The sequence below is a fragment of the Lepidochelys kempii genome, chromosome 28 (assembly GCF_965140265.1).
Source record: "Lepidochelys kempii isolate rLepKem1 chromosome 28, rLepKem1.hap2, whole genome shotgun sequence".
Classification (NCBI taxonomy): Eukaryota; Metazoa; Chordata; order Testudines; family Cheloniidae; genus Lepidochelys; species Lepidochelys kempii.
In genome coordinates this window covers 1,823,423-1,849,650 of record NC_133283.1, presented here as the reverse complement: position 1 = coordinate 1,849,650, position 26,228 = coordinate 1,823,423, and the positions used below count along the sequence as shown (strand labels likewise).

Below are 26,228 nucleotides of genomic sequence, written 5' to 3'. Positions count from 1 at the left end.
TACCATTGGAGTCTAATTTCAGACACTCGGGTTCATGTTTCCAGAGCAGCTGCCATCCCCTCAAGCAGAGACTTCTGCTCTCAGCAGCCCCACAAATCCTTGCTGAGAAATTGCCACAGGGGGAAGTTTCTCCCCAGGCATTTTACAGGAAGAAAATATTTGCTGCATTGAAAGTGAAATTCACTCTGACACCACTAAACCCATTAATCTGGTAGCAGTGGGGTCTTAGGCCTGGCTCAGGACCACGGCATGGGGGGAGGGGGATTTCAGTCTCCAAGTGCAAATGCAGACAGACATTTACAGGGCAGGAGAGAAGGTCTTGGGGTTGCAGCATCCAGGACTCCCGGGATCCATCCCTGGCGCCGCTGCCAGACTTGCTGTGTGACCTTGGGCAGAGCTCTGCCCCTCCCCCGCCTCACTTCCCCCATCTCTCCCATAGGGATAATGCCCCTGACCCCACTTTGTAAAGTGCTTTGGGGTCTAAGGCTGAGACACTCCTATAGGAACGCTGCGTATGACCACTGCAATGACAGTCTGACCTGCAGGGGTTGGCTCAGCGGCTGCTGCCCCTTCTCTCCTCCCCGCTCACTGTGCAGGGAAATCTCCCACGATAGTCTGCAAATGCCCTCATCCCTTCTCTGGACAATGGCTCTCTCTAGCTCTTCCAGCTGGTACAGCAGCCGCTGCTCCTGCTCCTCCAGAAACCCTCGCAGCTCCTGCCACTCCCAGACGATCTTCTGCCTCTCAGCTTCTGTCTGTATCTGCAATCACAGAGAGAGGGCGGCTTGGTAACAGGGGAACACAGAACATAAGAATGGCCACACTGGGTCTGACCAAAGGTCCATCTAGCCCAGTGTCCTGTCTTCCGACAGTGGCCAATGCCAGGTGCCCCAGAGGGAATTAACAGAACCGTGATCATCAAGTGATCCATCCCCTGTCGCCTATTCCCAGCTTCTGGCAAACAGAGGCTAGGGACACCATCCTTGCCCATCCTGGCTAATAGCCACTGATGGACCTGTCCTCCATGAACTTCTCCAGTTCTTTTTTGAACCCTGTTATAGTCTTGGCCTTCACAACATCCTCTGGCAAAGAGTTCCATAGGTTGACTGCGCGTTGTGTGAAGAAATACTTCCCTTTGTCTGTTTTAAACCTGCTGCCTATTGATTTCATTGGGTGACCCCTAGGTCTTGTGTTAGGAGAAGGAGTAAATAACACTTCCTTATTTACTTTCTCCACACTAGTCATTTTATAGACCTCAATCATATCCCCCCTTAGTCATCTCTTTTCCAAGCTGAAAAGTCCCAGTCTTATTAATCTCTCCTCATACGGAAGCTGTTCCATACCCCTAATAATTTTTGTTGCCCTTTTCTGCATCTTTTCCAATTCCAATAGATCTTTTTTGAGATGGGGCGACCACATCTGCATGCAGTATTCAAGATGTGGACGTACCATGGACTTGTACAGAGGCAACATGATATTTTCTGTCTTATTCTCTATCCCTTTCCTAATGATTGCCAACATTCTGTTTGCTTTTTTGACGGCTGCTGCACATTGAGTGGATGTTTTCAGAGAACTATCCACAGTGACTCCAAGATCTCATTGAGACCCCATCATTTTATACGTATAGTTGGGATTATGTTTTCCAAAGTGCATTACATTGCATTTATCAATACTGAATTTCATCTGCCATTTCATTGCCCTGTCACCCAGTTTTGTGAGATTCCTTTGTAGCTCTTCGCAGTCTGCTTTGGGCTTAACTTTCTGGAGTAGTTTTGTACCATCTGCAAATTTTGCCACCTCACTGTTTATCCCTTTTCCCAGATCATTTATGAATATGTTGAATAGGACTGGTCCCAGTACAGACCTCTGGGGGACACCACTATTTACCTCTCTCCATTCTGAAAACTGACCATTTATTCCTACCCTTTGTTGCCTTTTAATCAGTTACTGATCTATGAGAGGACCTTCCCTCTTATCCCATGACTGCTTATTTTGCTTAAGAGCCTTTGATTAACCATAAATGTGCCTCCAGTTTTATTGACCAGAACATAGGATCTCTTGCAGTGGGTGATGCAATTAGGCCAGGAAGGGTGGAGGGATCGGGGTGGGGTGAGCTGTACATCACCAACAAGAAGGACTGTTTTTCCCAGAATCTCATCAACTTGAACTGAGCCAAACTCTCCATCCCACATTTCATCTCTTTGCCCCCCTTCTCCCCTAAAGGTGCTAAAAAGGATCCCCGGTCACTGAGACATGCAGACAGCCCATGGGCAAGGGCTCTGGGCTAACATAGACTGACCCTCTCCTGCCCAGCAGCCTCCTGCACCCTAAGGGCATCATGTTACCCACGTATCTGAGCATGCCTCTCCCTGGGCTCCAGTGGGGACGATTTCAGGGCTAAGGCTGGAAGGACAGGCCCTGCATTCACCACATCACCCAGGGCAGTGGTTCTCAGCCAGCGGTACCCGTATTCCTGGATGTACCCAGAGGCCTTCAAGGGGGCCCATCAACTCATCTCGAGATTTGCCTAGTTTTACAACAGGCTACATAAAAAGCACGAGCGAAGTCAGTACAAACAAATTTCATACAATGACTTGTTTAGACTGCTGAATAGACTAAACACTTGAAATGGAAGTACAAGGTTTATATTCAAATGGATTTATTTTATAATTACACGGTAAAAATGAGAACGTCGGCCATTTTTTCAGTACTAGCGGCTGTGACTCTTTTGCATTTGTGTGTCCGATTTTGTAAGCAGGTTGTTTCTAAGAGAGGTGAAACTTGGGGCTACACAAGACAAATCAGCCGGCTGAAAGGGGGACAGTCGTCTGGAACGGTTGAGAGCCGCTGATTCAGGGCACCGGGATCCCAGGCAAATCTGCAGGGCAGGGGCTCCCGGGGAACCTACCAGCAGCTCCTCGCTTTGCTGCTGCTCCTCGGCTTTGGCTGCTTCTCGCTCTTTTCCCAGAGGGGCCCGATGCTCTCGTGGGGGCTCCTGGAAGAAGTGGGGGAGGGGCTTAGAAACTGCCGCAAATGGCCTCCCAGCTGCCAGATTTCAGGGCCCGTCCTGCCCTGCCCTGCCGAGGGTCGTGCAGAGTCTCTAAGACTCAGACTTTTATCCCAGGTCTTGTTTGGCCTCAGCGAGGCAGCTCTGAGAGGGGCTGGTGAAAGGGGCACCAGGTTTTCCAGAGAAAACTCAGGACCCCTTGGAGAAGTGACAGGGGTGCAGCCCCCCCAACCCGAACATCCCCAGGCCCTGCCCACATCTCAAGCAGCCAACGTCAGATATTGCCCCCAACTTCCCCAGCTCCAACCCCCAATGCTCCCGCAGGGCCAGATCTGAACATGGACCCCCCCCCCGCAACCAAATATCCCCCAAACCCCCGTTCCGCCCTCCCGCCCCAAACTCCAGCAGCCCCACGATCCCCAACACCAGCCACTGCCCCCCTCCCCAGATGCCCCTGCTCTGACCCCCACCAGATGCCACCATCCCCTCGCTCTCGGGGCTCAGCCTGGGCTCCGAGCTCTGCAGCCGAACCGGGCTCCGGGCCCTCCCGGCAGGAGCGTGTCCGCCCCACGCGTGTCTCGGGCCCACGCTTCCCCTCCGCCCACCCGGGCCCTGCCCGCTCCGCGCGGCCCCCAGTCCTACCGCGCTGCCCCGCGGGCTGCAGGGGTGGAGCAGCCTCCGCGCTGCGCTCCCGGCCCCGGCCATGGCTCCGCTGCAAACACAAAGGGCTCCTGGGTTGGGGGGAGGCAGGAAGGGGCGGCTCCTACCCGGGCCGGGCCCTGCCCCTGCCCCGGGCGGTCCCCTCGCAGGGCCGAGAAAAACCTGAACCCGGGCAGCCGGCGGGGGGGCCATGCACCCATGGGAGGGAGGGGAAACGTTGTTGACATTGAAAGAGCAGTGAAAGCCAATGGGGCATGGTTAAACCTACCAGCATTAATCTACTTCTTTGAGAGAAATCCAGGAGAGGGTACCACATACCATCTAAAATATGAGCCCTGCCCCAAAGAGAAAAAATATTTGCAAATCATTCATTAAATGCCTGAACTAAACAGTATTCATGAATAAGTCGAGATTTCTGTTTACTATTTTGGTCATCAAGCAAGCAGCCTCTGCTTAAATGACATTGATTTTTGTGGAGAATGCGGAAGACAACTTCCATATGAGGAGAGATTAATAAGACTGGGACTTTTCAGCTTGGAAACCAGATGACTAAGGGGGATATTTACTCCTTCTCATAACACAAGAACTAGGGGTCGGCCAATAAAATTAATAGGCAGCAGGTTTAAAACAAACAAATGCAAGTATTTCTTCATACAATGCATAGTCAACCTGTGGAACTCCTTGCCAGAGGATGTTGTGAAGGTCAAGATTATAACAGGATTCAAATAAAAACTAGAGAAGTTCATGGAGGGTAGATCCATCAACGGCTATTAGCCAGGCTGGGCAGGGATGGTGTCCCTAGCCTGTTTGCCAGAAGCTGGGAATGAGCGACAGAGGATGGATCATGTGATGATTGCCTGTTCTGTTCATTCCCTCTGGGGCACCTGGCGTTGGCCACTGTCGGCAGACAGGACACTGGGCTAGATGGACCTTTGGTCTGACCCAGTGTGGCCGTTCTTATGTTCTGTGTTGCCTCTACTGCAACCTTGTCAGCTATGGAAAGGAAAACAAGGATCGCAGGATGGGAAAAAACACAAAAGCATGTCCAAAACACACATCATATCTTTGAGCAGACGAGTAAAGTGAATCTGGTTGTTCGTCTTACAAGAACAAAAGTTATCCTCTAGCAAAGAATTCCACCTGCAAGTTTTGTTTTTATTCCTTGTCACAATGGTGAAATTATCCAAATTAGAAATATGCCTCTTTTTCTTTGTGTCCAGAGTTAAAACAGAGACATCATCATGGTAGCAAATGGTGATGGGAGAGGGCCCAATAGGTCCGAATGCATGGAGATCATCCTCAAGAGAACCCTTCCATTTGTGGGGTGGGGGGAGAAGCCATCCGTTTTACAAAGGAGTACCTAGATCAGTGGTTCTCAACCCGTGGCCTACATGCCGCCCAATTAGCACACAGCTGTGGCCCAGCTGTGTGCTAAAAATCATTCAAAATTTGCTGCTCTGGTCTGGCAGGGGGTGGGGCTGGCTGAGGGGGAGACAGCATCTTGCAGTCTGCACCAGTGTTCCTGCCAGCAGGGGGCTGGTGAGTGGGTCTGTGGGTAGGTTGAAGGGAACTAGGGGTTTGTCCCAGGTTTTAGGTGGGGTTCTTTCCTGGCCCCCCTTCTCGGGTCCTGGATGCTGGCCTTGCTGGGCACTCTGGTCCTGGATGGTGTCCAGGTCCAGGGCCTGGGTCCCAGCAGAGCCAGCTCTAGGTTTTTTGCTGCCCCAAGCTCCAAAAGCACAACTGCCCAACCCCCCCCAAAAAAAAAAGGTGGCCAGAAAGCCACCCCTGGGATTGTGCCACCCCAAGCATGTGCTTGCTTTGCTGGTACCTAGAGCCGGTCTGGGTCCCAGCTCTTGCCTGGCCTCGCGTGGTGGGGTCTGGGTCTGAGTCCTGGCTCCTGTCCGGGCTTGTGCAGCACGACCTCCACAGCAGGGTTTGGGTCCCAGATCCTGGCTGTGCCCACGTGGCAGGGTCTGGGTCTGGGGTCCGGCTCCTGTGTGCAGCAGAGTCTGGGTCCAGATCTGGGGTTGGGGTCCTGGTCTAGGTCTAGGTCCCAGCTCCTGCCTGGCCCCGTGTGGTGGGGTCCTGATCTGGGGTCCGGCTCATCCCTGGCCCCGTGCGGCGAGGTCTAGGTCTAGGGTCTGGCTCCTGCATGCAAAGGGGTCTGGGTCTGGGGTCCATCTGCCTGGCCTGTGCCCAGGACTCCACTACTGGCCCCGCTCTGGGCAGGGGCACTGGGCATAGGGGACTGTGGGCAGTTTTAGGGCAGGGGAGTGCTGTGGTTCTCAACTTAACACAGCCTCTCCCCCACAGCTGGCTGGGGCTGGCAGGCTGGTGCTTGGGCTGCACTTAACACATTGGTAGGTAAAACAGGTTGAGAACCACTGACCTAGATATAAAGTTGAACCAGGGGCTAGATCCTCAAACACATACATCACAAGTTATTGTCATCCAATACTTCCGCATACGTCAATGAAGGGGCCATTCTGAAGGCAGTTCTTGCTGGGTTTGTTGAAACACTGGAGATGAAACTAGAAGCTCAGATTGGGGGGTGCATGAGCCCCCAGTTTGGGAAGGTTAGCTCCCAGTCCCACTCCTTCCGCCATAGGCCGGGGGACAGGGGACGACGACATGGGGAAAGAGCAGGACACGGAGAGGGGTCTCACAGTGGAGCATGGAAGGGGCCACGCCTGGCTATCTGGGGAGGCTTAGCCTCCCCCTGGCCTATGATCTCATCTTCACGGGCGGTAGGTAAGATTCTGAAAAGAAACCCCTCTGGGTAATTCAGAACTGCCCCCACTGTCTTGCTCCTGAGCATCATTTACCCTCTCTGATTTTTCCCCTCAAATTTCTTTAGGGCACTGTAGTCCTACGCATTTGGGGGGTGGGGGCTGGGGGTTTCTGTGCCATAGGGGGCACCAGGGCCAGGGGCTTCAGTCTCGTGGGGTGCACCAGGGCTCCTGCAGGTTTGAAAATATTTACTGGAGCAACACTTCAGATGGCTCCAGCTGAAGTTAAGCCCTGCTCTCATGATTTCAAAGCCAGTCTCAGGGGTTTTGGTCACCTGGGGTTGGCAGGGCTGCCCCTTGGTACAGCCAGGAGCAGATAGTAACCCCAAGGAAAGGCAGGGTCAGGCCAGTGCCTTCAGCAGATGTTGCTAAACATCTTTATCATAGAATGATAGAAGATTAGGATTGGAAGAGACCTCAGGAAGTATCTAGTCCAACCCCCTGCTCAAAGCAGGACCAATCCCCAACTAAATCATCCCAGCCAGGGTTTTATCAAGCAGGGTGTTAAAAACCTCTAAGGATGGTTACCACCTCCCTAGGGAACCCATTCCAGGGCGTCACCACCCTCCTAGTGAAATAGTGTTTCCTAATATCCAAACTAGACCTCCCGCACTGCAACGTGAGACCATTGCTCCTTGTTCTGTCATCTGCCACCACTGAGAACAGCCGAGCTCCCTCCTCTTTGGAACCCGCTTCAGAGCTGAGCGAATTCTAACCGGGGCAGCAGCTTTTAGCCTTGCAGTGTGTGTGTGAGAGAGAGCCAGTCCATCCCCTCTGAGGCGTGCTGGGGGCGGGGGGTTCCCAGCAGAGGAAACCCTTGTCCCAGTGAGCAGCTGCAGCCGGGTTGCTATCCAGAGACACAGGAAGGGGCTGGAGCAGGAGAGATCAGGAGGCAGGAAGAAAACAAAGTACACAGATAATACCGAGGCGCTCACTGCAAAATGCAAGACGCTGCCTCCTCCATTGTGACCTGGGAGCTGAGTGGCTGCTGCTTCCCCATGGGGATCTGTGCTGGGGAGAGACCTTCGTACCCGGCCAAGTGCGGGGGACTTTCTCCAGCTGGATCTAGCCCCCTAGGGCAGCCCTGGGCTCTACCAACATCAACTCCTGAGCTGGAGACTTCAGGTGACTGAGAGTCCCAGGGGAAAGTGCTGGGGACCGGCAGGAAAGTGACTCTCTGGCTGCCCAAGGGATCCTCAGATGTTGCAACCCTAGGCAATGAAGCCTCTGTCCTCTCTCTGCCTCTAGCTCAGGTCAGAAGCTGCCCCAGAGGGCAAAACTGGCGGGGGGAGGGAATTGGGGCCCCAGTGGGGATTAGAATCATAGAATATCAGGGTTGGAAGGGGCCTCAGGAGGTAACCAGTCCAACCCCCTGCTCAAAGCAAAAGTTGGGGAAGGGGAGGTGTCAGGAAGCAAAAGGGATGAAAAATAAGCCAGAGTTGCAGGGAGGGGAAGACAGACTGTGAACTCTGTACAGGCAAGAGATTGCAGGGGAGAAGAAAAGCAGCTGATCTGGGAAGGGCGGGGACATCTCTGATTTTGCCACTTCTCTCAACTCTTGACAAAATTCTCTCCCCGTCTCTCCCTAATTGTCACATAGGGATTGTCATAAATATAAATATAAATATAAAGGGAAGGGTAATCACCTTTAAAATCCCTCCTGGCTAGAGGAAAAATCCTTTCACCTGTGAAGGGTTAAGAAGCTAAAGGTAACCTCGCTGACACCTGACCAAAATGACCAATGAGGAGACAAGATACTTTCAAAAGCTGGGAGGAGGGAGAGAAACAAAGGGTCTGTGTCTGTCTCTGGGATGCTTTTGCTGGGGATGGAACAGGAATGGAGTCTTAGAATTTAGTAAGTAATCTAGCTAGGTATGTGTTAGATTATAATTTCTCTAAATGGCTGAGAAAATAGCTGTGCTGAATAGAATGAATATTCCTGTCCGTGTGTCTTTTTTGTAACTAAAGGTTTTGCCTAGAGGGATTCTCTATGTTTTGAATCTAATTATCCTGTAAGGTATTTACCATCCTGATTTTACAGAGGTGATTCTTCCTTTTTTTTTTTTTTTTCTTCTATTAAAAGTCTTCTTGTAAGGAAACTGAATATTTTTTCATTGTTCTAAGATCCAAGGGTTTGGGTCTGTGGTCACCTATGCAAATTGGTGAGGATTTTTTATCAAACGTTCCCCAGGAAGTGGGGTGCAAGGGTTGGGAGGATTTTGGGGGGAAAGATGTTTCCAAACGATGCTTTCCTAATAAAAATAAACCCAGATAAATGTTTGGTGGTGGCAGTGGAAGGCAAAGGGTAAAATAGTTTGTACCTTGGGGAAGTTTTAACCTAAACTGGTAAAAGTAAGCTTAGGAGGTTTTTATGCAGGTCCCCACATCTGTACCCTAGAGTTCAGAGTGGGGAAGGAACCTTGACCGGGATATAAAATCTGCATTGATTCTCCCCCCCCCCCCTTTTATCTCAGATTATCGACTCTTTATCTAGCCTCAGATTTTGCTCCCATTTTTCTCTCTCCAATGTAAAATCTCCTCAGATTTGGGGGGGGGTGGGTTTCCTCCCATTTGACCCTCTGAAAGCTGCTTCCCAAAGGGCTGCCCACTTCCCACGTGAACGGTGGCAGAGGAGGAGAAGGATTGCTGTCTGCTGAACATTCATATATAATCCTTTCAAACTTTTCCCACTTAATATAATATCGACATAAAATCCCTTCAGATTTTGACAATTTTCTCTCCTAGTATCAAATATTTCCATTTTCTCCCCAATTTTTCAAAGATTGACATCAAATATCCTAAAATTTTGTCCTACTTTCTCTCTAGTTTTCTGTTACTAAGGCTATGTCTTTTGTCGGTAAAACTTTTGTCATGAAAAAAACACACACCCCTTGACTGACGCAAATTACACTGACAGAAGCGCCAGGGTGCACAGCGCTACGTCAGTGGGAGACACTTTCCTGTCCACATAGCTACCGCCGCTCGTTAGGGGTGGTTTAAGTATGCCGGCGGGAGAGCTCTCTGGCCAGCATAGAGTGGCTACACTAAAGATCTTACAGCGGCGCAGCTGCAGTGGAAGATTACTAGTGTCCACCACCATCTTTATTCTGCTGCTCACTTTCCTTCCTTTCCTTACATTGTGAAATCTATCATATATTGGTGACATTTATGCAAATGGCCTTCCACAGTCACATTCATAATCAATTCCTCCGTCGTAGTCAGAATCAATTCTAAAACAGCTGCCCCCCTCTTTACTTCTGCCATCTTCTGAAACAAAACCCCAAAAGAGTCCAGGAACTTGCTGGATGTTTTGTGTTTGGCTGTATTACTTTTCCAACAGATGTCTGAGCAGTTCAACTCTGCCCCATTATCAGGGCCGGATTAAGGCAGGGGCTTTAGGGGCTGCAGCCCAGGGCCCCAGCTCAAGGGGGACCACGCAAAAATAAATCACAGGCACATAGGCACCGACTTGTGCTGGTGGGTGCTTGACCCCTCATTTACCCCAGGCCCCACCCCCATTCAGCCCCTTCCCCAAAGTCCCTGCCCCTATTCGACTCCTCCCCCCTACCCCCGGAGCTTGTTACACCACAAAACAGCTGTTTTGCAGCAGCAAGCACTGGGAGGTAGGTGGAGGAGCAGGGACGCAGCACGCTCAGAGGAGGAGGAGTCGGCAGAGGTGAGGTGAGGTGGGGCGGGGGGGCAGGGAGAGGAGCTTGGCTGCCAGTGGGTGCAGTGCACCCACTAATTTTTCCCCATGGGAGCTCCAGCCCTGGAACACCCACGGAGTCGGTGCCTATGCACAGGCAGCGATCTCCAAAGCCGGGCCGCTAAAAGTCCTGTGGCCTCTAAAAGTCCCCCGTCCCTGGGGGTGGCACTTGTGGGCATGGGCAGCACATGGAGACATGCTGTCCCACTCCCCCTCCCCCTCCCCCTGGGGTCACAGAGACGTGCTAGCAGCCAGCTGCTTCTGGGAGCAGCGTGGGGTCACGGCATGCAGGCAGCCTGCCTGAGCCCTACTGCGCTGCCGGCCGGGAGCCGCCTGTGGTAAAGTGCCTCCTGGCCAGAGCCTGCACCCCACACTCCACCCCCCTGCCCCATGTCAGAACCCTCTCCTGTACCCAAACTCCCTCCCAGGAAAAAGACTTGTATACAGGGGCCCCACAAAATCTAATAGCCCCTGGCCCACAGGAGAGTTAATCTGTCCCTGCCCATTATTACTTGTGTATTGGCTCTTTCTGTTTGCATGGTAGCATCTGGAATGTCCTGCAGCGAAAGAGCATGGGAGAAATTGTAATGTGAAATTTCTAAATCCTGTTCTGAAAAAACAAGCCTCGATTGCCTTTCTTTCCCTCGCAGGCTGCAGAATGACGTCCATGTTTCACTCCAGCTCATCCCATCCTCCCATGGGACAGGGAAGAGAAATGGCCGCATTAGAGCCAGTTCAGGTAGGGACTATCGGGGAATTGCTGGAGGGGTCCTGCTGGAGGGAGAGTGGAAGTAAATACTGAGGAGGTGGGAACTTTGAGGGTGGGTGGTCTGGAGAGGGAAGGAGGCAGGAAATATACAGGGTGGACTTACACAAACCTGCGGGGACTTGTTTAACCTGGGGCCTGGATTCTAGGAACAGAATAGGAGCTGGGGCTGGAAATTCCCTAATTTATGGAAAAGGAAAGAGCTCCTCTGGACTAGGCTAGGAAAACTTCCCAGAATCCAAGCACTGGAGCCTGAGCGCTATGAGCCAGCGGCTGCTGTGAGATATAACGGGGGCACCCGCCAGTCAGGCTTAAGGGAGCTGTCCCTCTGCTCATAACCAGCTCCTCACAATGCAGAGGGTGTTGGGCTTCCTACCAGGCAGCTCTCCCTGGACCCTGCTAGGGGCTTCATCTCCTGTATCAGTGTCTAGCTAGCAGGAGTGTGATGGATCTGCTGGGAGAGACAACGGGCTCTCTCCATCGTCTCACCCTGGTGTTTCCTTTATGCTCTGAGCAGTGTGCGGGTAGGACTCTGTTGACTGTGATCCTCCCAGAGCTCCCATTTGATTGGCTCCTCTCCCCCGTGAATAGTGTGGCTGTGAGTGGGGCAGCAGGCACTGAGTGTGGGACTCTTGCTCTTTCAGGGGCTGGTGACCTTCAAGGAGGTGGCTGTGTATTCCCCCAGGAAAGAGGGGGGCTCTGCTGGGCCCAGCTCAGAGAGCCCTCTACGGAGATCTCATGCAGGAGAACTATGAGAATGTGACCTCGCTGGGTAAGGATTCCTGTCCCCTCGGTTATTATGCTTTTTTTTTGCCTCTGTCTTCACGAACAAGGTCAGCTCCCAGACTACTGCACTGCGCAGCACAGCATGAGGAGGAGGTGACCAGCTCTCTGTGGAGAAAGAAGTGGTTAGGGACTATTTAGAAAAGCTGGACATGCACAAGTCCATGGGGCCGGAAGCACTGCATCCGAGAGTGCTAAAGGAGTTGGTGGATGTGATTGCAGAGCCATTGGCCGTTATCTTTGAAAACTCATGGCGATCGGGGGAAGTCCCGGACGACTAGAAAAAGGCTAATGTAGTGCCCATCTTTAAAAAGGGGAAGAAGGAGGATCCTGGGAACTACAGGCTCCATGTCTAGTTGGAAACTGTATCAAGTGGAGTGCCCCAAAGGTCAGTCCTGGGGCCGGTTTTGTTCAATATCTTCATAAATGATCTGGAGGATGGTGTGGATTGCACCCTCAGCAAGTTTGCAGAGGACACTAAACTGGGAGGAGAGGTAGATACGCTGGAGGGTAGGGATAGGATACAGAGGGCCCTAGACAAATTAGAGGATTGGGCTAAAAGAAATCTGATGAGGTTCAACAAGGACAAGTGCAGAGTCCTGCACTTAAGACGGAAGAATCCCATGCACTGCTGCAGACTAGGGACCGAATGGCTAGGCAGCAGTTCTGCAGGGGGGGATTTGGTAGCTGCTTTCAACTACCTGAAAGGGGGTTCCAAAGAGGATGGATCTAGACTGTTCTCAGTGGTGACAGATGGCAGAACAAGGAGTAATGGTCTCAAGTTGCAGTGGGAGAGGTTTAGGTTGGATATTCGGAAAAACGTTTTCACTAGGAGGGTGGTGAAACACTGGAATGGGTTACCTAAGGAGGTGGTGGAATCTCCTTCCTTTGAGGTTTTTAAGGTCAGGCTTGACAAAGCCCTGGCTGGGATGATTTAGTTGGGGATTGGTCCTGTTTTGAGCAGGGGGTTGGACTAAATGACCTCCTGAGGTCCCTTCCAACCCTGATATTCTATGATTAGAAGGGGAAATGAAGAGTTAAGGTTCATGCCACCCCTACAAAACACCCTCCTCTCTTTTGCAGCATCACCCCAACATGCCAGTGACACACACACAGCCAGGGACCCTCCCCTGCTACAGAGCACTTTGGGGACAGAGCAGAGGGGCAGTTCACCACAAGGTCTAACGTCTTCTCTTTGCTAAGGCAAAACTTGGGGTTAGGTCCAGCATAACGAACAGAAGTTTCCGACCCCTGGCTGGCACTCAAACACTGAGCCTACTCCACGCACACCAGCTCAGACTAGCAAAATGATACGACTCCCTTACCCTCACCTTGAGGATTCCTTCCCAGTCATTGCCTTTACTTGGCTGTCACTGAGCCCTGGAGATTACTAGCATGTATCCCACTGGACTGCTGACAACCCTGGTGTCAAGAACATACCTTTGTGCACCTTTACTGAAACAAACTAACAATACTCAGCAGCACTGAAATGGGGCAGACTAGGTCCCTCAACTTTCACATGTACCTCTCTTTATACCACAGTCACAGCTCTCCAAAGCTGCTCCAACTAATTCTTTCAGTTACAGCTACGCCTGATACAGTGCACACAGGTGGAGGGTATGCAGATAAATGCTGGCATTCCAATCTGTAGACTATAACACAAATAATGGCAAGTTCTGTTCTGGATTCATAGATTTTTATGCCCAAAAAGGACTACTAGGTCATCTAGTCCGACCTCCTATATAGCACAGGCCAGAGAATTTCACCTAGTTACTGCTGAATTGAGCTGAAGAGCTTGTGTTTCACTAAATTGTCTTCCTGAAAGGTATGCAGTCTTGACTTAAAGACTTCCTGAGATGGAGAAACCTCCACGTCCCTTGTTAGTTTGTTAATCTTTGTACCAGCCTTACTGAACCACTCTCAGTGACTAGTGCCAGGTCCAGGGTTAAGGGGTGGAGGGCAGAGTTAAGGTGACTTTTCAGGGGTGGCATATATTTTAAATCTTCCTTCACAGAATATAAACTTAAATCTCTGAAAACTAGGAAATGGACGCTGGAACACTGAATTCTGAATTAAGGTAGTTTATGGACATTTTTTGTCATTAGAACTGTATCTACTCTACAGATTTTGCTGGCATAGCTGTGTCGGTTAGGGATGTGATTTTTCACACCCCTAACCAGACATAGCCACGTTGGCAGATCTTTTAAGCAGATACCAAACTAGAGTCTGCCTTTGGACTTGAGAGCACTTTAAAATGTTGCTCTTAACCCAGAAATTTTGGGGCAAATTATTGGGGCAAAACTGCCCAAGGAAACTCCTGCAGAAAGCAGAAGAAATATACAACATGCGTTGGTTGAAAGCTACCCATGGTAGAGCTCAAACTCAAATGCACGGGCGTAGTTCAGGTTCAATGACCACAGCATGTCCCCTGGAGCCAACCAGTGCTTCATTTATAATGAAAGATGATATTAAACTAGGAGGAGTGGTAGATACGCTGGAGGGCAGGGATAGGATACAGAGGGACCTAGACAAATTGGAGGATTGGGCCAAAAGAAATCTGATGAGGTTCAATAAGGATAAGTGCAGGGTCCTACACTTAGGACGGGAGAACCCAATGCACCGCTACAGACTAGGGACCGAATGGCTAGGCAGCAGTTCTGCGGAAAAGGACCTAGGGGTGACAGTGGACGAGAAGCTGGATATGAGGCAGCAGTGTGCCCTTGTTGCCAAGAAGGCCAATGGCATTTTGGGATGTATAAGTAGGGGCATAGCGAGCAGATCGAGGGACGTGATCTTTCCCCTCTATTCGACATTGGTGAGGCCTCATCTGGAGGACAGTGTCCAGTTTTGGGCCCCACACTACAAGAAGGATGTGGATAAATTGGAGAGAGTCCAGCGAAGGGCAACAAAAATGATTAGGGGTCTGGAACACATGACTTATGAGGAGAGGCTGAGGGAGCTGGGATTGTTTAGCCTGCAGAAGAGAAGAATGAGGGGAGATTTGATAGCTGCTTTCAACTATCTGAGAGGTGGTTCCAGAGAGGATGGTTCTAGACAATTCTCAGTGGTAGAAGAGGACAGGACAAGGAGTAATGGTCTCAAGTTGCAGTGGGGGAGGTTTAGGTTGGATATTAGGAAAAACTTTTTCACTAGGAGGGTGGTGAAACACTGGAATGCGTTACCTAGGGAGGTGGTAGAATCTCCTTCCTTAGAAGTTTTTAAGGTCAGGCTTGACAAAGCCCTGGCTGGGATGATTTAATTGGGGATTGGTCCTGCTTTGAGCAGGGGGTTGGACTAGACGACCTCCTGAGGTCCCTTCCAACCCTGATATTCTATGAAAGAGGTGCCAGGGCTCAAGTAATTAGGTGCCGGGGCTCAGTCCTGGCATGAATTAAGCCTTGGAGCCAACCAATCTCTGTGACAGCTGAGTCCCGGAAATCTACTGGCTCCTAACAGGGTCTCGGTTTGTTAGCACATGTGCATGTTGATGTCTTTGACTCGTCTGTTCAGCTTGTGCTGAATTGGAATTCCAGACTCTACAGTTATTAACTTTTTTTCAATATTGCTTCCACAAAGGGGCCGTGGGTGCCATGTAGATGAGAAATAAGTGACTGAGATCAGTCAGAGGACAATTAAAACCATAGTTTGAGCCCAAGGTGATTCTTGTATAAAGCTGCTTTTTAGGGGGGCAGGTCTGTATCTCATGACCAAATCACCCCAAATTGGGTCCTCTGATCCTGCCCTGCACCCCCATAAAGAAAAGCAAACTCCAATACAATTTGAGTAAACCTGTGGATTTTAGAGCAGTTACAATAGTCAATCTTTAAAGAGAAATTAATGCCAAACCTTAACTGTACCAGAGCTGGTGTTCCACTCTAGAATAACTTCCCAAAGGCCGGGAGGGTGTGACAGTCAGATGGGTCCATGTGTTGATAGAAGACCGTTTGAGGTTCCTCCTATTCATAAGTCCACAGGAGAAGGGAGAGCGGGGAGCAGTGGGAGGGGAGCAGATGAGCTGGTGATTCTGGGGTGCCACAAGGCAAGGGGGGCTGAGACGAGGGGAGAGGTCTGTGAAGGATTAGGATTAGAGGGAATCAGAGAGGGCTGGCTACAGTGGAAGGGAAAGGTGTGAGAGAGGTCAGGGACAGGAGCTTCTGAGAACTGGTAGCGTATTGGGGTGGGCTGGGGGAATGGGGAAAAGGGGGTGCTGTGGTGGGGGAGGATTGGGTGGGAGATTTAGGTAACATGGGAGTGGGGAACACTGGGAAGAGGGGGAGGGAAGGGGTCGCTCTAAGAAGCGGGGCAGGTCTAGAGGGAGAGGGAAGGGAAGGTTTCAGAGAGGCAGAGATTTGGGGCAAAAACAGTCTCAGTGGAGTGCCAAGGTCTCTGATGCCCTCTCCCTAGGCAAAGTTCACCAACACTGCTCCACCTAGGGATGTAAACAGCAGGTAAAAAAAGTAACCATTTAACCGATTGAAATTCAATCGGTTAAATGGTTAACGGGGAACTAGAGGTGTGGGGACACTGCAGCCCCCCCTCCCCGCCACGTGCTCAGGGTCCCCGCTGTTCCCTGGCCCCATGCCTGGGGTTCTGCTGCTGCCAGCATCTGGGGGTGGCAGCCAGGACCCCGGGCGCACGCGGGGGGGGGGAGCAGCCAGGACCCTGGGCGCGTGGGGGGAGAAGCCAGGATGCCGGGTGCAGGGGAGCAGTGGAGTTTAATCGTTAACTGGAACCAATAAGCATCAAGCTTCTCAGTTAACCGGTTAAACGTTTACATCCATGCTCCTCCTCCTCCTTGACCTGGTCAGCTGCCTTTGACACCGCTGACCCTGCTCTTCTTCTTGAAACCTTGTCTTCCCTTGTCTTCTTCCTGGCTCCCTTCCTACCTCTGTAATCACTCCTTCAGCATGTCCTCTGTGAGATCCTCCTTACGCCCACCCCAGCTTTCCATGGGGTTCCACAGGGCTGTGTCCTTGGTCCCCCTTTTCCTCTTCACCTTACCTCTGGTAACCTCATCCGCACACACCGTATTCAGCCACCTTCTCTGTGCTGCTCCAGACCCACTGCCTTCTGCCCCAACTAAAACCTCCTCTCCTGCTGAATGGCTAGTCACTAGCTCAAGCGCAACAGCTGAAAAGGTAAACGCAGAGCTCTCAATGTGTTCCCCAAGCCACCCCACTCCGCCTTTTTTCTCTCTCATTGCGGACAGCACCCCCATCCTGCCTGTCACCAGGGCCGGATTAAGACCTTTAGAGGCCCTAAGCACTGAAAAGATTATTGTGCGCCCCCCATATGTAGTTCAAAATAAAAACAATACTATACCGTAAAATACAGGGGGTTTTTTCGAAATGATACAAAATTTACCTGTATGCTGAAATTAAAATAGCTTCTTTCTAGATTTTCTGATTGCAAAATTCTGGATAAGTTCATCGAAGCTGACTCGACGAAGCATGTCCGCTTCCATACACAATAGGGAAAGTGAATCAAGTCTGTCCTGACACATTGTTGTTCTCTGAGGGTTGTTATTCTTTTCAGCTGAGAAAGAGCGTTCTGCGGAGCAGTTAGTAATCATCAATGTTAGAAAAATACGTCGTGTGATCTCTACATTTGGAAATACATATTGTATTCCATCTTTCAATACTGTGTCATGAAGATCAATGTGACTGGATTTCATTTTTCCTGTTTCATTAAACTTTGCGTGCATATAACAATGGAACTGCCATACTTCTCCACAGAGATTCATGTTCAAGTCAACAGGGTATGAGTCAACTAGCTTTTGGGAACCTTGTGAATATTGTTCGTCAGATAAGTCCATATCGTTTAGAAAAGAAAATCTACTTGATACTTCTTTGTACACTTCACCTCTCCTCTTCATATGAGCTTCAAGTGTATCAATTATAGTGTAATAAGTAGATATGCAAAATTTGTCTCTAGGATTCAATGCTGTTTCTGCCTTGCACTGCTATCATTTGCTTGTTTTTTTCCTGATTTGCTTGTGGGACTGGGCTTCTCTGTAGTTAGTATCAGGCAAGATATCTTTTGATTTGTCTTCAAATTTTTTGAAATCATTCCTCAAAGTGTGTAAGTGGTCTGCTAATGATTGACAGAGGTGGTCTGCACATGTTTTCAAATCCCATTGCTTTTCTTGGAGAGCTTGACTTGTGTGGTGAAAGTGTTGTAAAATTTCATTCCACATGATCAACATGCATACAAACTCTAGTTCTTGCATCTTGTTTGCAATGTTTTCTGCCTCTCGTAGAGTTTCTCCCTTTTGTGATTGGTCTTCAGCTATACTTTCTAATGGAGTAGGACTCCAGAATGGCACTTGTTGCCACTTCATGTGCCTCCCAGCGAGTATTAGAAAGAGATTTCAGCACACGATCATTGCCCAAATATGTTTTAAGAACTGCCCATCGGTGTGTTGAGGCAGAGAAAAATGTATAAAGTAACTGGACTGTTGAGAAAAAACTTACTGCCACCGGACAACAATCAACAAGACTGAGAGAGTGCAGCACATGGTGTGAGGATGGCATATTTGTTCTGTTCTAAAAGCTTCTTCTGCATTCCTTGATAACGCCCTGACATGTTGGCAGCGTTGTCATAAGCTTGACCTCTGCACTTTGAGAAATCTATTTTGCAAACTTGGCACAGATACTGCAGTACTTGATTTGCCATGTCTTCACCAGGGTGGCTTTTCGAATTGAGGAATGTTATAAATCGTTCAACTGGTTTTCCATCTGTGGGAGACACATATCTTAGTACAATACTCAATTGATCAATCTGTGAAAGATCAGGTGTAGAGTCAACAGATAACCTGAAGTACCCAGCAGTACTTACTTCATCCACAATAGCGGAACAAACTTTGTCACTCATTAGACCAAAGAGTTCATCACATGTTGTCTTGGATAAGTATGATGGATTACCTTTGCAAACATTCCCATATTTTGAGATATGGCTTGCTAAAAATGGGTCAAACTGAGCCACAAGCTCCAACAATCCCAAGTTTCAGAGTAGCAGCCGTGTTAGTCTGTATCCGCAAAAAGAAAAGGAGTACTTGTGGCACCTTAGAGACTAACCAATTTATTAGAGCATAAGCTTTCATGAGCTACAGCTCACAGTATGCATCCAATGAAGTGAGCTGTAGCTCACGAAAGCTTACGCTCTAATAAATTGGTTAGTCTCTAAGGTGCCACAAGTCCTCCTTTTCTTTTTGCGGATACAGACTAACACGGCTGCTACTCTGAAACTTGGGATTGTTGGAGCTTGTGGCTCAGTTTGACCCATTTTTAGCAAGCCATATCTCAAAATATGGGAATGTTTGCAAAGGTAATCCATCATGTTGTCTTGGATAAGTATGATGGATTACCTTTGCAAACATTCCCATAGTTTGAGATATGGCTTGCTAAAAATGGGTCAAACTGAGCCACAAGCTCCAACAATCCCAAGTTTCAGAGTAGCAGCCGTGTTAGTCTGTATCCGCAAAAAGAAAAGGAGGACTTGTGGCACCTTAGAGACTAACCAATTTATTAGAGCGTAAGCTTTCGTGAGCTACAGCTCACTTCATTGGATGCATACTGTGAGCTGTAGCTCATGAAAGCTTATGCTCTAATAAATTGGTTAGTCTCTAAGGTGCCACAAGTACTCCTTTTCTTTCAACAATCCCAAGAAATTTCCATTCTGCAATGATCCAAATCTGTCATTTGATCCCCAGAAGGCAGACCACGTTCAGCTGATGTTTGAATAACAGCTATAACATGCTGCAAGACATGTTGCCAGTATTCACGCTCCCCTTTAATTTGTTACAGTCTCTGACACATCCACATGTTCTGGAATGGTGTTTGTTTCACCAATAGAAGAAGGGTCAGTCTCTGAAACACCTACAGGTTTTGGAACGATGTCTGTCCTACTGAGAGGAAGATGTTTCTGATGGATTCGCTTTGAAAAATGATGTCAGCTTTGGAAGATTTTGGAAAATTTCACTAGTTTTTTGTTTCTTTTCTTCTGCCACTTTACGTTTCTGTGCACTTGCTTAGTCTGCCTATTGGGTAATCCAGCACTGCCTGTCACACATCTTCGACCCAGACCTCCTGCTAGCACCCAGGCCACAGGGCGACATCTTGCATTTTCGTTCTGCACAACGTCCCGAAGATATGGCCTGAGCTAGCGTCTTTTCTGCCCATCCACACTGCTAAAACGCGTGTCCAGGCTCTCCTCCACGCAACACCCCTTCCCTGCCGCAGGGAACTAGACTAGCTCAGTGGTTCTCAATAGGGGCTCACATACCCCTGGGAGTACGCCAAGCTCTGCCAGGGGCTCCATCAACTCATCGACACATTTGCCTAGTTTTACAACAGGCTACATAAAAAGCACCAGTGAAGAATCATGGAAAAATCATGGAGCAGGTCCTCAAAGAATCAATCCTGAAGCACTTGCATGAGAGGAAAGTGATCAGGAACAGCCAGCATGGATTCACCAAGGGAAGGTCATGCCTGACTAATCTAATTGCCTTTTATGATGAGATTACTGGTTCTGTGGATGAAGGGAAAGCAGTGGATGTATTGTTTCTTGACTTTAGCAAAGCTTTTGACACGGTCTCCCACAGTATTCTTGTCAGCAAGTTAAGGAAGTATGGGCTGGATGAATGCACTACAAGGTGGGTAGAAAGCTGGCTAGATTGTCGGGCTCAACAGGTAGTGATCAATGGCTCCATATCTAGTTGGCAGCTGGTATCAAGTGGAGTACCCCAAGGGTCGGTCCTGGGGCCGGTTTTGTTCAATATCTTCATAAATGATCTGGAGGATGGTGTGGATTGCACTCTCAGCAAATTTGCGGATGATACTAAACTGGGAGGAGTGGTAGATATGCTGGAGGGGAGGGATAGGATACAGAGGGACCTAGACAAATTGGAGGATTGGGCCAAAAGAAATCTGATGAGGTTCAATAAGGATAAGTGCAGGGTCCTGCACTTAGGACGGAAGAACCCAATGCACAGCTACAGACTAGGGACCGAATGGCTAGGCAGCAGTTCTGCGGAAAAGGACCTAGGGGTGACAGTGGACGAGAAGCTGGATATGAGTCAGCAGTGTGCCCTTGTTGCCAAGAAGGCCAATGGCATTTTGGGATGTATAAGTAGGGGCATAGCGAGCAGATCGAGGGATGTGATCGTTCCCCTCTATTCGACATTGGTGAGGCCTCATCTGGAGTACTGTGTCCAGTTTTGGGCCCCACACTTCAAGAAGGATGTGGATAAATTGGAGAGAGTCCAGCGAAGGGCAACAAAAATGATTAGGGGACTGGAACACATGAGTTATGAGGAGAGGCTGAGGGAGCTGGGATTGTTTAGCCTGCAGAAGAGAAGAATGAGGGGGGATTTGATAGCTGCTTTCAACTACCTGAAAGGGGGTTCCAAAGAGGATGGCTCTAGACTGTTCTCAATGGTAGCAGATGACAGAACGAGGAGTAGTGGTCTCAAGTTGCAGTGGGGAAGGTTTAGATTGGATATTAGGAAAAACTTTTTCACTAAGAGGGTGGTGAAACACTGGAATGCGTTACCTAGGGAGGTGGTAGAATCTCCTTCCTTAGAGGTTTTTAAGGTCAGGCTTGACAAAGCCCTGGCTGGGATGATTTAACTGGGAATTGGTCCTGCTTTGAGCAGGGGGTTGGACTAGATGACCTTCTGGGGTCCCTTCCAACCCTGATATTCTATGAAGACAGTGCAAACTTAAATCGCATCCAGACAATGATTTGTTTCTACTGCTCTGTAGACTATACACCGAAATGTCAGTACAAGATTTGTATTCCAATTGATCTGTTTTGTAATTGTATGGTAAAAATGAGAGAGCCAGCCATTTTTTCAGTACTAATGGCTGTGACACTTCTGTACTTTTATGTCTGATTGTGTAAGCAAGTCGTTTTGAAGTGACGTACAACTTGGGGCTACGCAAGACAAACCAGACTCCTGCAAAGGGGACAGTAGTCTGGAAAGATTGAGAGCCACTGCCCCACACAATTACCCGATTAGCCATCCCTCTGTTGTGAGGGGGTCTCTTTTTAAACTGCTCCAGACCTTTGATCTTCTGGGTCCCAGGTCTTGCTCATCTCACCCAGTTCTGTAAATTGGTTGGAGCAAGGAGGGAGAATATTCAAAGTGAATAGTTCGGGCATTCTCTCTCAACAGCCCTTAAGTGTTTACCAAGGAGTGGCTCATCTTCAACCCTTCTCCTTGCCTTCCTGCTTCTTTTCCTTACAGGCCCCCAATTAAACTGAACCAACACAGGAGATATCCCAATGACCGGGTCAATGTACAGTTTCCATCAATATGAGAGAGCAGCTCCAATCCCATCAGAAAGGGGGCTGAAAAACAGGACCAAGGGACAGTTGGGAAGAGGTAGTGAGGGGAGGTTGGAGGGATCTGGAGCTGTGGGGGATCTCAGTGCATTAACCTGGCCCTATTGATTTAGACCCTGCGTTTCCTTTGTATTAGTCCAGTTTCCCTTTATTTTATGTACTTTTTACAAATATTATTTTCACTCATAAGAATGGCCATACTGGGTCAGACCAAAGGTCCACCTAGCCCGGTATCCTGTCTTCCACAGTGGCCAATGCCAGGTGCCTCAGAGTGAATGAATAGAACAGGTGATCACCAAGTTATCCATCCCCTGCTGCCCACTCCCAGCCTCTGGCAAACAGAGGCTAGGGACACCTTCCCTGCCCATCCTGGCTAATAGATCCATCAGTGGCTATCCTCCATTTACTTATTTAATTCTTTTTTGAACCCTGTTCTAGTCTTGGCCTTCACAACATCCTCTGCCAAAGAGTTCCGCAGGCTGACTGTGTGTTGTGTGAAGAAATAATTTCTTTTGTTTGTTTTAAACCTGCTGCATTTTGGGATGTATAAGTAGGGGCATTGCCAGCAGATCGAGGGACGTGATCGTTCCCCTCTATTCGACATTGGTGAGGCCTCATCTGGAGTACTGTGTCCAATTTTGGGGCCCACACTACAAGAAGGATGTCGAAAAATTGGAAAACGTCCAGCGGAGGGCAACAAAAATTATTAGGGGACTGGAACACATGACTTATGAGGAGAGGCTGAGGGAACTGGGGATGTTTAGTCTACGGAAGAAAAGAATGAGGGGGGATTTGATAGCTGCTTTCAACTACCTGAAAGGGCGTTCCAAAGAGGATGGATCTAGACTGTTCTCAGTGGTAGCAGATGACAGAACAAGGAATAATGGTCTCAAGTTTCAGTGGGGGAGATTTAGGTTGGATATTAGGAAAAACGTTTTCACTAGGAGGGTGGTGAAACACTGGAATGCGTTACCTTAGGTGGTGGAATCTCCTTCCTTAAAGTTTTTAAGGTCAGGCTTGACAAAGCCCTGGCTGGGATGATTTAATTGGGGATTGGTCCTGCTTTGAGCAGGGGGTTGGACTAGATGACCTCCTGAGGTCCCTTCCAACCCTGATATTCTATGCCCATGATTTCATAGAATCATAGAATATAGAGTCATTTGGTGACTTCTGATTCTTGTGTTATGAGGAGTAAATAACATTTCCTTGTCTACTTTCTCTACACCAGTCATGATTTTATAGACCTCTAGCATATCCCCCCTTAGTCATCTCTTTTCCAAGCTGAAAAGTCCCAGTCTTATTAATCTCTCCTTATACGGAAGCCGTTCTATACCCTTCATCATTTTTGTTGCCCTTTTCTGTACCTTTTCCAATTCCAATAGATCTTTTTTGAGGTGGGGCGACCACACCTGCTCGTAGTATTCAAGATGTGGACGTACCGTGGATTTATATATAGGCAACAGGATATTTTCGGTCTTATTATCTATCCCTCTCTTAATGAGGCCGAACATTCTGTTCGCTTTTTGACGCTGCTGCACATTGAGTGGATGTTTTTAGAGAACTCTCCACAATGACTCCATGATCCCTCTCTTCAGTGGTAACAGCTAATTTAGACCCCTCCTCTCTTCTCCACTGCATAGTGCCTAACCTTGCCCCCCCATCTCTTCCTTCCCCACTGTGACCCCAGCCACTCCCCCTGAATCCATTCATACATTCCTCCCAGCCACAGTGTGACCCCTTCCCTGCCACAAACGGGAGCTTTCTTGAGGATGACATAGAATCATAGAATATCAGGGTTGGAAGGGACCCCAGAAGGTCATCTAGTCCAACCCCCTGCTCGAAGCAGGACCAATTCCCAGTTAAATCATCCCAGCCAGGGCTTTGTCAAGCCTGACCTTAAAAACCTCTAAGGAAGGAGATTCTACCACCTCCCTAGGTAACGCATTCCAGTGTTTCACCACCCTCTTAGTAAAAAAGTTTTTCCTAATATCCAATCTAAACCTCCCCTGTCATCAGTTGGCAGTGAAACTTCTGGGGCTTGGAGGCTTCACTTCCCTCTCCGCTGCCTGAAGCAGCCACAGTCTCACTTCCACGCAGGCTTCTCAGGTCTTGGAGTCTGTCCCTGCTGAGCTCACGTGGCCTGACCCTGCTTTTTTCACGTTCTCCTTTTCCAGAGAAATGTAGAGTCTGTTACTCCTGGAATAGAGCATCTAATTCCCCAGCTGTCTCCACGCCCTGGGGGATTTTCATACCCCCTCCTGTCACACCTGGCTTGCTACATTCCCCAGATCCTCAAAATGTGCTTCCCTGACATCTAAGACCGCTGAGATTCTGCATTCAGTGCCATCCCTCACGCTCACTAGCCTCACCTTCCCTATGGGGGTGCCGGAACAGGGAGGGGCCATAGCCCCATCACTTTAACAAACTTTGTACTGGCCACAAGGGGGGGAAGGGAGAGGGCAGAGGGGAGGGAGTGAGGTTTTGGGGGGAAGATGAGACGAAAGGCCAGGGCGGGGGTCAGCGAGAAGGGGTGGTGCAAGGACGTGGCCTCGGGGAGAAGGGGCAGGGCCACAGTTCAGGAGTCTCTGGCCCCCTCACTTTTAGGGACCTTCCGCCGCTCCTGCTTCCCTATCACTCTCATGATCTTTGTTTCTCTCTGGCATTAGAAGCAGGTCCAGGGTCACTTGCCCTCTGGCTGGAGTCTTTACTTTCTGGGACATGGAGTTTATGTCTCTGTGTTTTACGAGCCCCTTTGCTGAGAAGTGTCTGGCTGTGTGTGTTCCCAGCAGAGATGGGGATAGTTAAATGCCTCATATGCAGAGTGTCCTACACTTTTGAGTACCTGGGGAGCTCGCTGTGGGATTGTACTGCTGTAAAATGGGCTGGGGTTAAAGTAATAGAATGTTATTTTTATAACAAATGGCCTATGAATTCACCTGGTCTTCCTTGTTTTCTTTCCCCTCAGCAGGGTTTTCAGTTTCGAAACCTGATGTGATCTCCCAGCTGGAACAAGGGGAGGAGCCGTGGGTCCTGGATCTCCAGGGTTTAGAGGAAAGAAAGATCCTAAGAGTGTCTGTGCAGGTGAGGGATCATTAAACCAAGATGGTCAGTGCCTGAAGGAAACAGCTGGGATTCCCTACAAAGACATTGTGCGTTCTCTGAGTTCAGGATTGTCCCCAGCAGGTGTCTTATCTTCAGGGCAGCTACCACTCATGGCTTCCTGCCCACCCTGACTGACACCTGGCAATAGAGCTCTCCCTGATCTCCCTTCCCCTGAGTGTTTGGATGGGATGTGAAGGGAGAATTGATCCCTCCTACTCTCCCCTATGGGGAAGAGTTTGGGGGAATTCAGTCCCTGATTTATTTTCCCCATCTTTCTGGTATTTAGTTTGGTTTGCTCACCCTTTTTCCAGACCTCTTTCTGAGGTTTCTCCCTCTATCCGGCTGGTGAGTGAGAACAAGGAGCAGAATCCTCAGCAGGAAGATGCTGAGCAAGTGGAAGCGCATGGGGCATTATTGCAAAGACCCTGAGGGAATTTGTCTGGGAGCCATGAGCAGGGAAAAGCCGGTGAGAGTCAGAGCAGGCCAGAGAGGCTGGAGGGAAACCAGCCAGGGGAAAAAGTGGATAAATCCATTAATTGTCAGGGAATTCACAAGGACCTCAAGGAAACCACAGCCCAGCAGAGACTCCCCACAGGAGAGAGAAACAACACATGCACTGAGTGTGGGAAACACGTCACTTGCCACTCTGGCCTTCTTACGCATCGGAGAACCCACACAGGCGAGAGACCCTACGAATGCTATCAGTGCGGGAAAACCTTTGCTCGGCGGTTGAACCTGAATAGACATCAGAGGATCTATACAAGCGAGGGTCCCTATATATGCGCCGAGTGTGGGAAAACCTTCCATCAGAGCTCGGCCCTTGTTTATCATCAGAGAATCTGCAAAGGAGATAAACATTGTGAAAATGCCGTCTAGGGCTGGCAACAGAGTTTATTTTTTGTTTGTTTTTTGTCCTCTAAGACTTTTGTTAATTCCCAAATATTGACCTTTAAGCTATTTGGCCCCTTTGCTTCACCGTGTTCTCTCAGCTCCCCTCGGCAAGTTGCCTGCTTTTCCCTTTTGCAGTTTGCCCTTTTCTGGGGTAAATCCTGTGGTCCTGTCTATCAA

General features: G+C 49.3%; 1 protein-coding gene and 1 long non-coding RNA gene across 5 annotated transcripts in view; one reads left to right on the top strand and one right to left on the bottom strand.

Annotated features, from left to right (window-relative positions):
- LOC140904231 (uncharacterized) overlaps window positions 1-3,835 on the bottom strand; it is a 34,858-nt gene extending 31,023 nt beyond the window's left edge. For all 4 annotated transcript variants that reach the window (XM_073326671.1, XM_073326672.1, XM_073326674.1 and 1 more), the window contains exons 1-3: window positions 3,650-3,835; window positions 2,909-2,995; window positions 540-761 (exon numbers count right to left, since the gene is read on the bottom strand). In XM_073326671.1, the coding sequence (XP_073182772.1) occupies window positions 540-761; window positions 2,909-2,995; window positions 3,650-3,712 (372 nt within the window). In that variant the 5' untranslated portion in view covers window positions 3,713-3,835. The remainder of the gene's footprint in view (window positions 1-539; window positions 762-2,908; window positions 2,996-3,649) is intronic.
- A 3,537-nt stretch (window positions 3,836-7,372) lies between these two features.
- LOC140904278 (uncharacterized) lies at window positions 7,373-11,694 on the top strand. The gene is made up of 3 exons (XR_012156487.1): window positions 7,373-7,709; window positions 10,813-10,901; window positions 11,573-11,694. It is a non-coding gene; the product is annotated as an uncharacterized lncRNA (long non-coding RNA).
- Window positions 11,695-26,228: the final 14,534 nt, after the last annotated feature.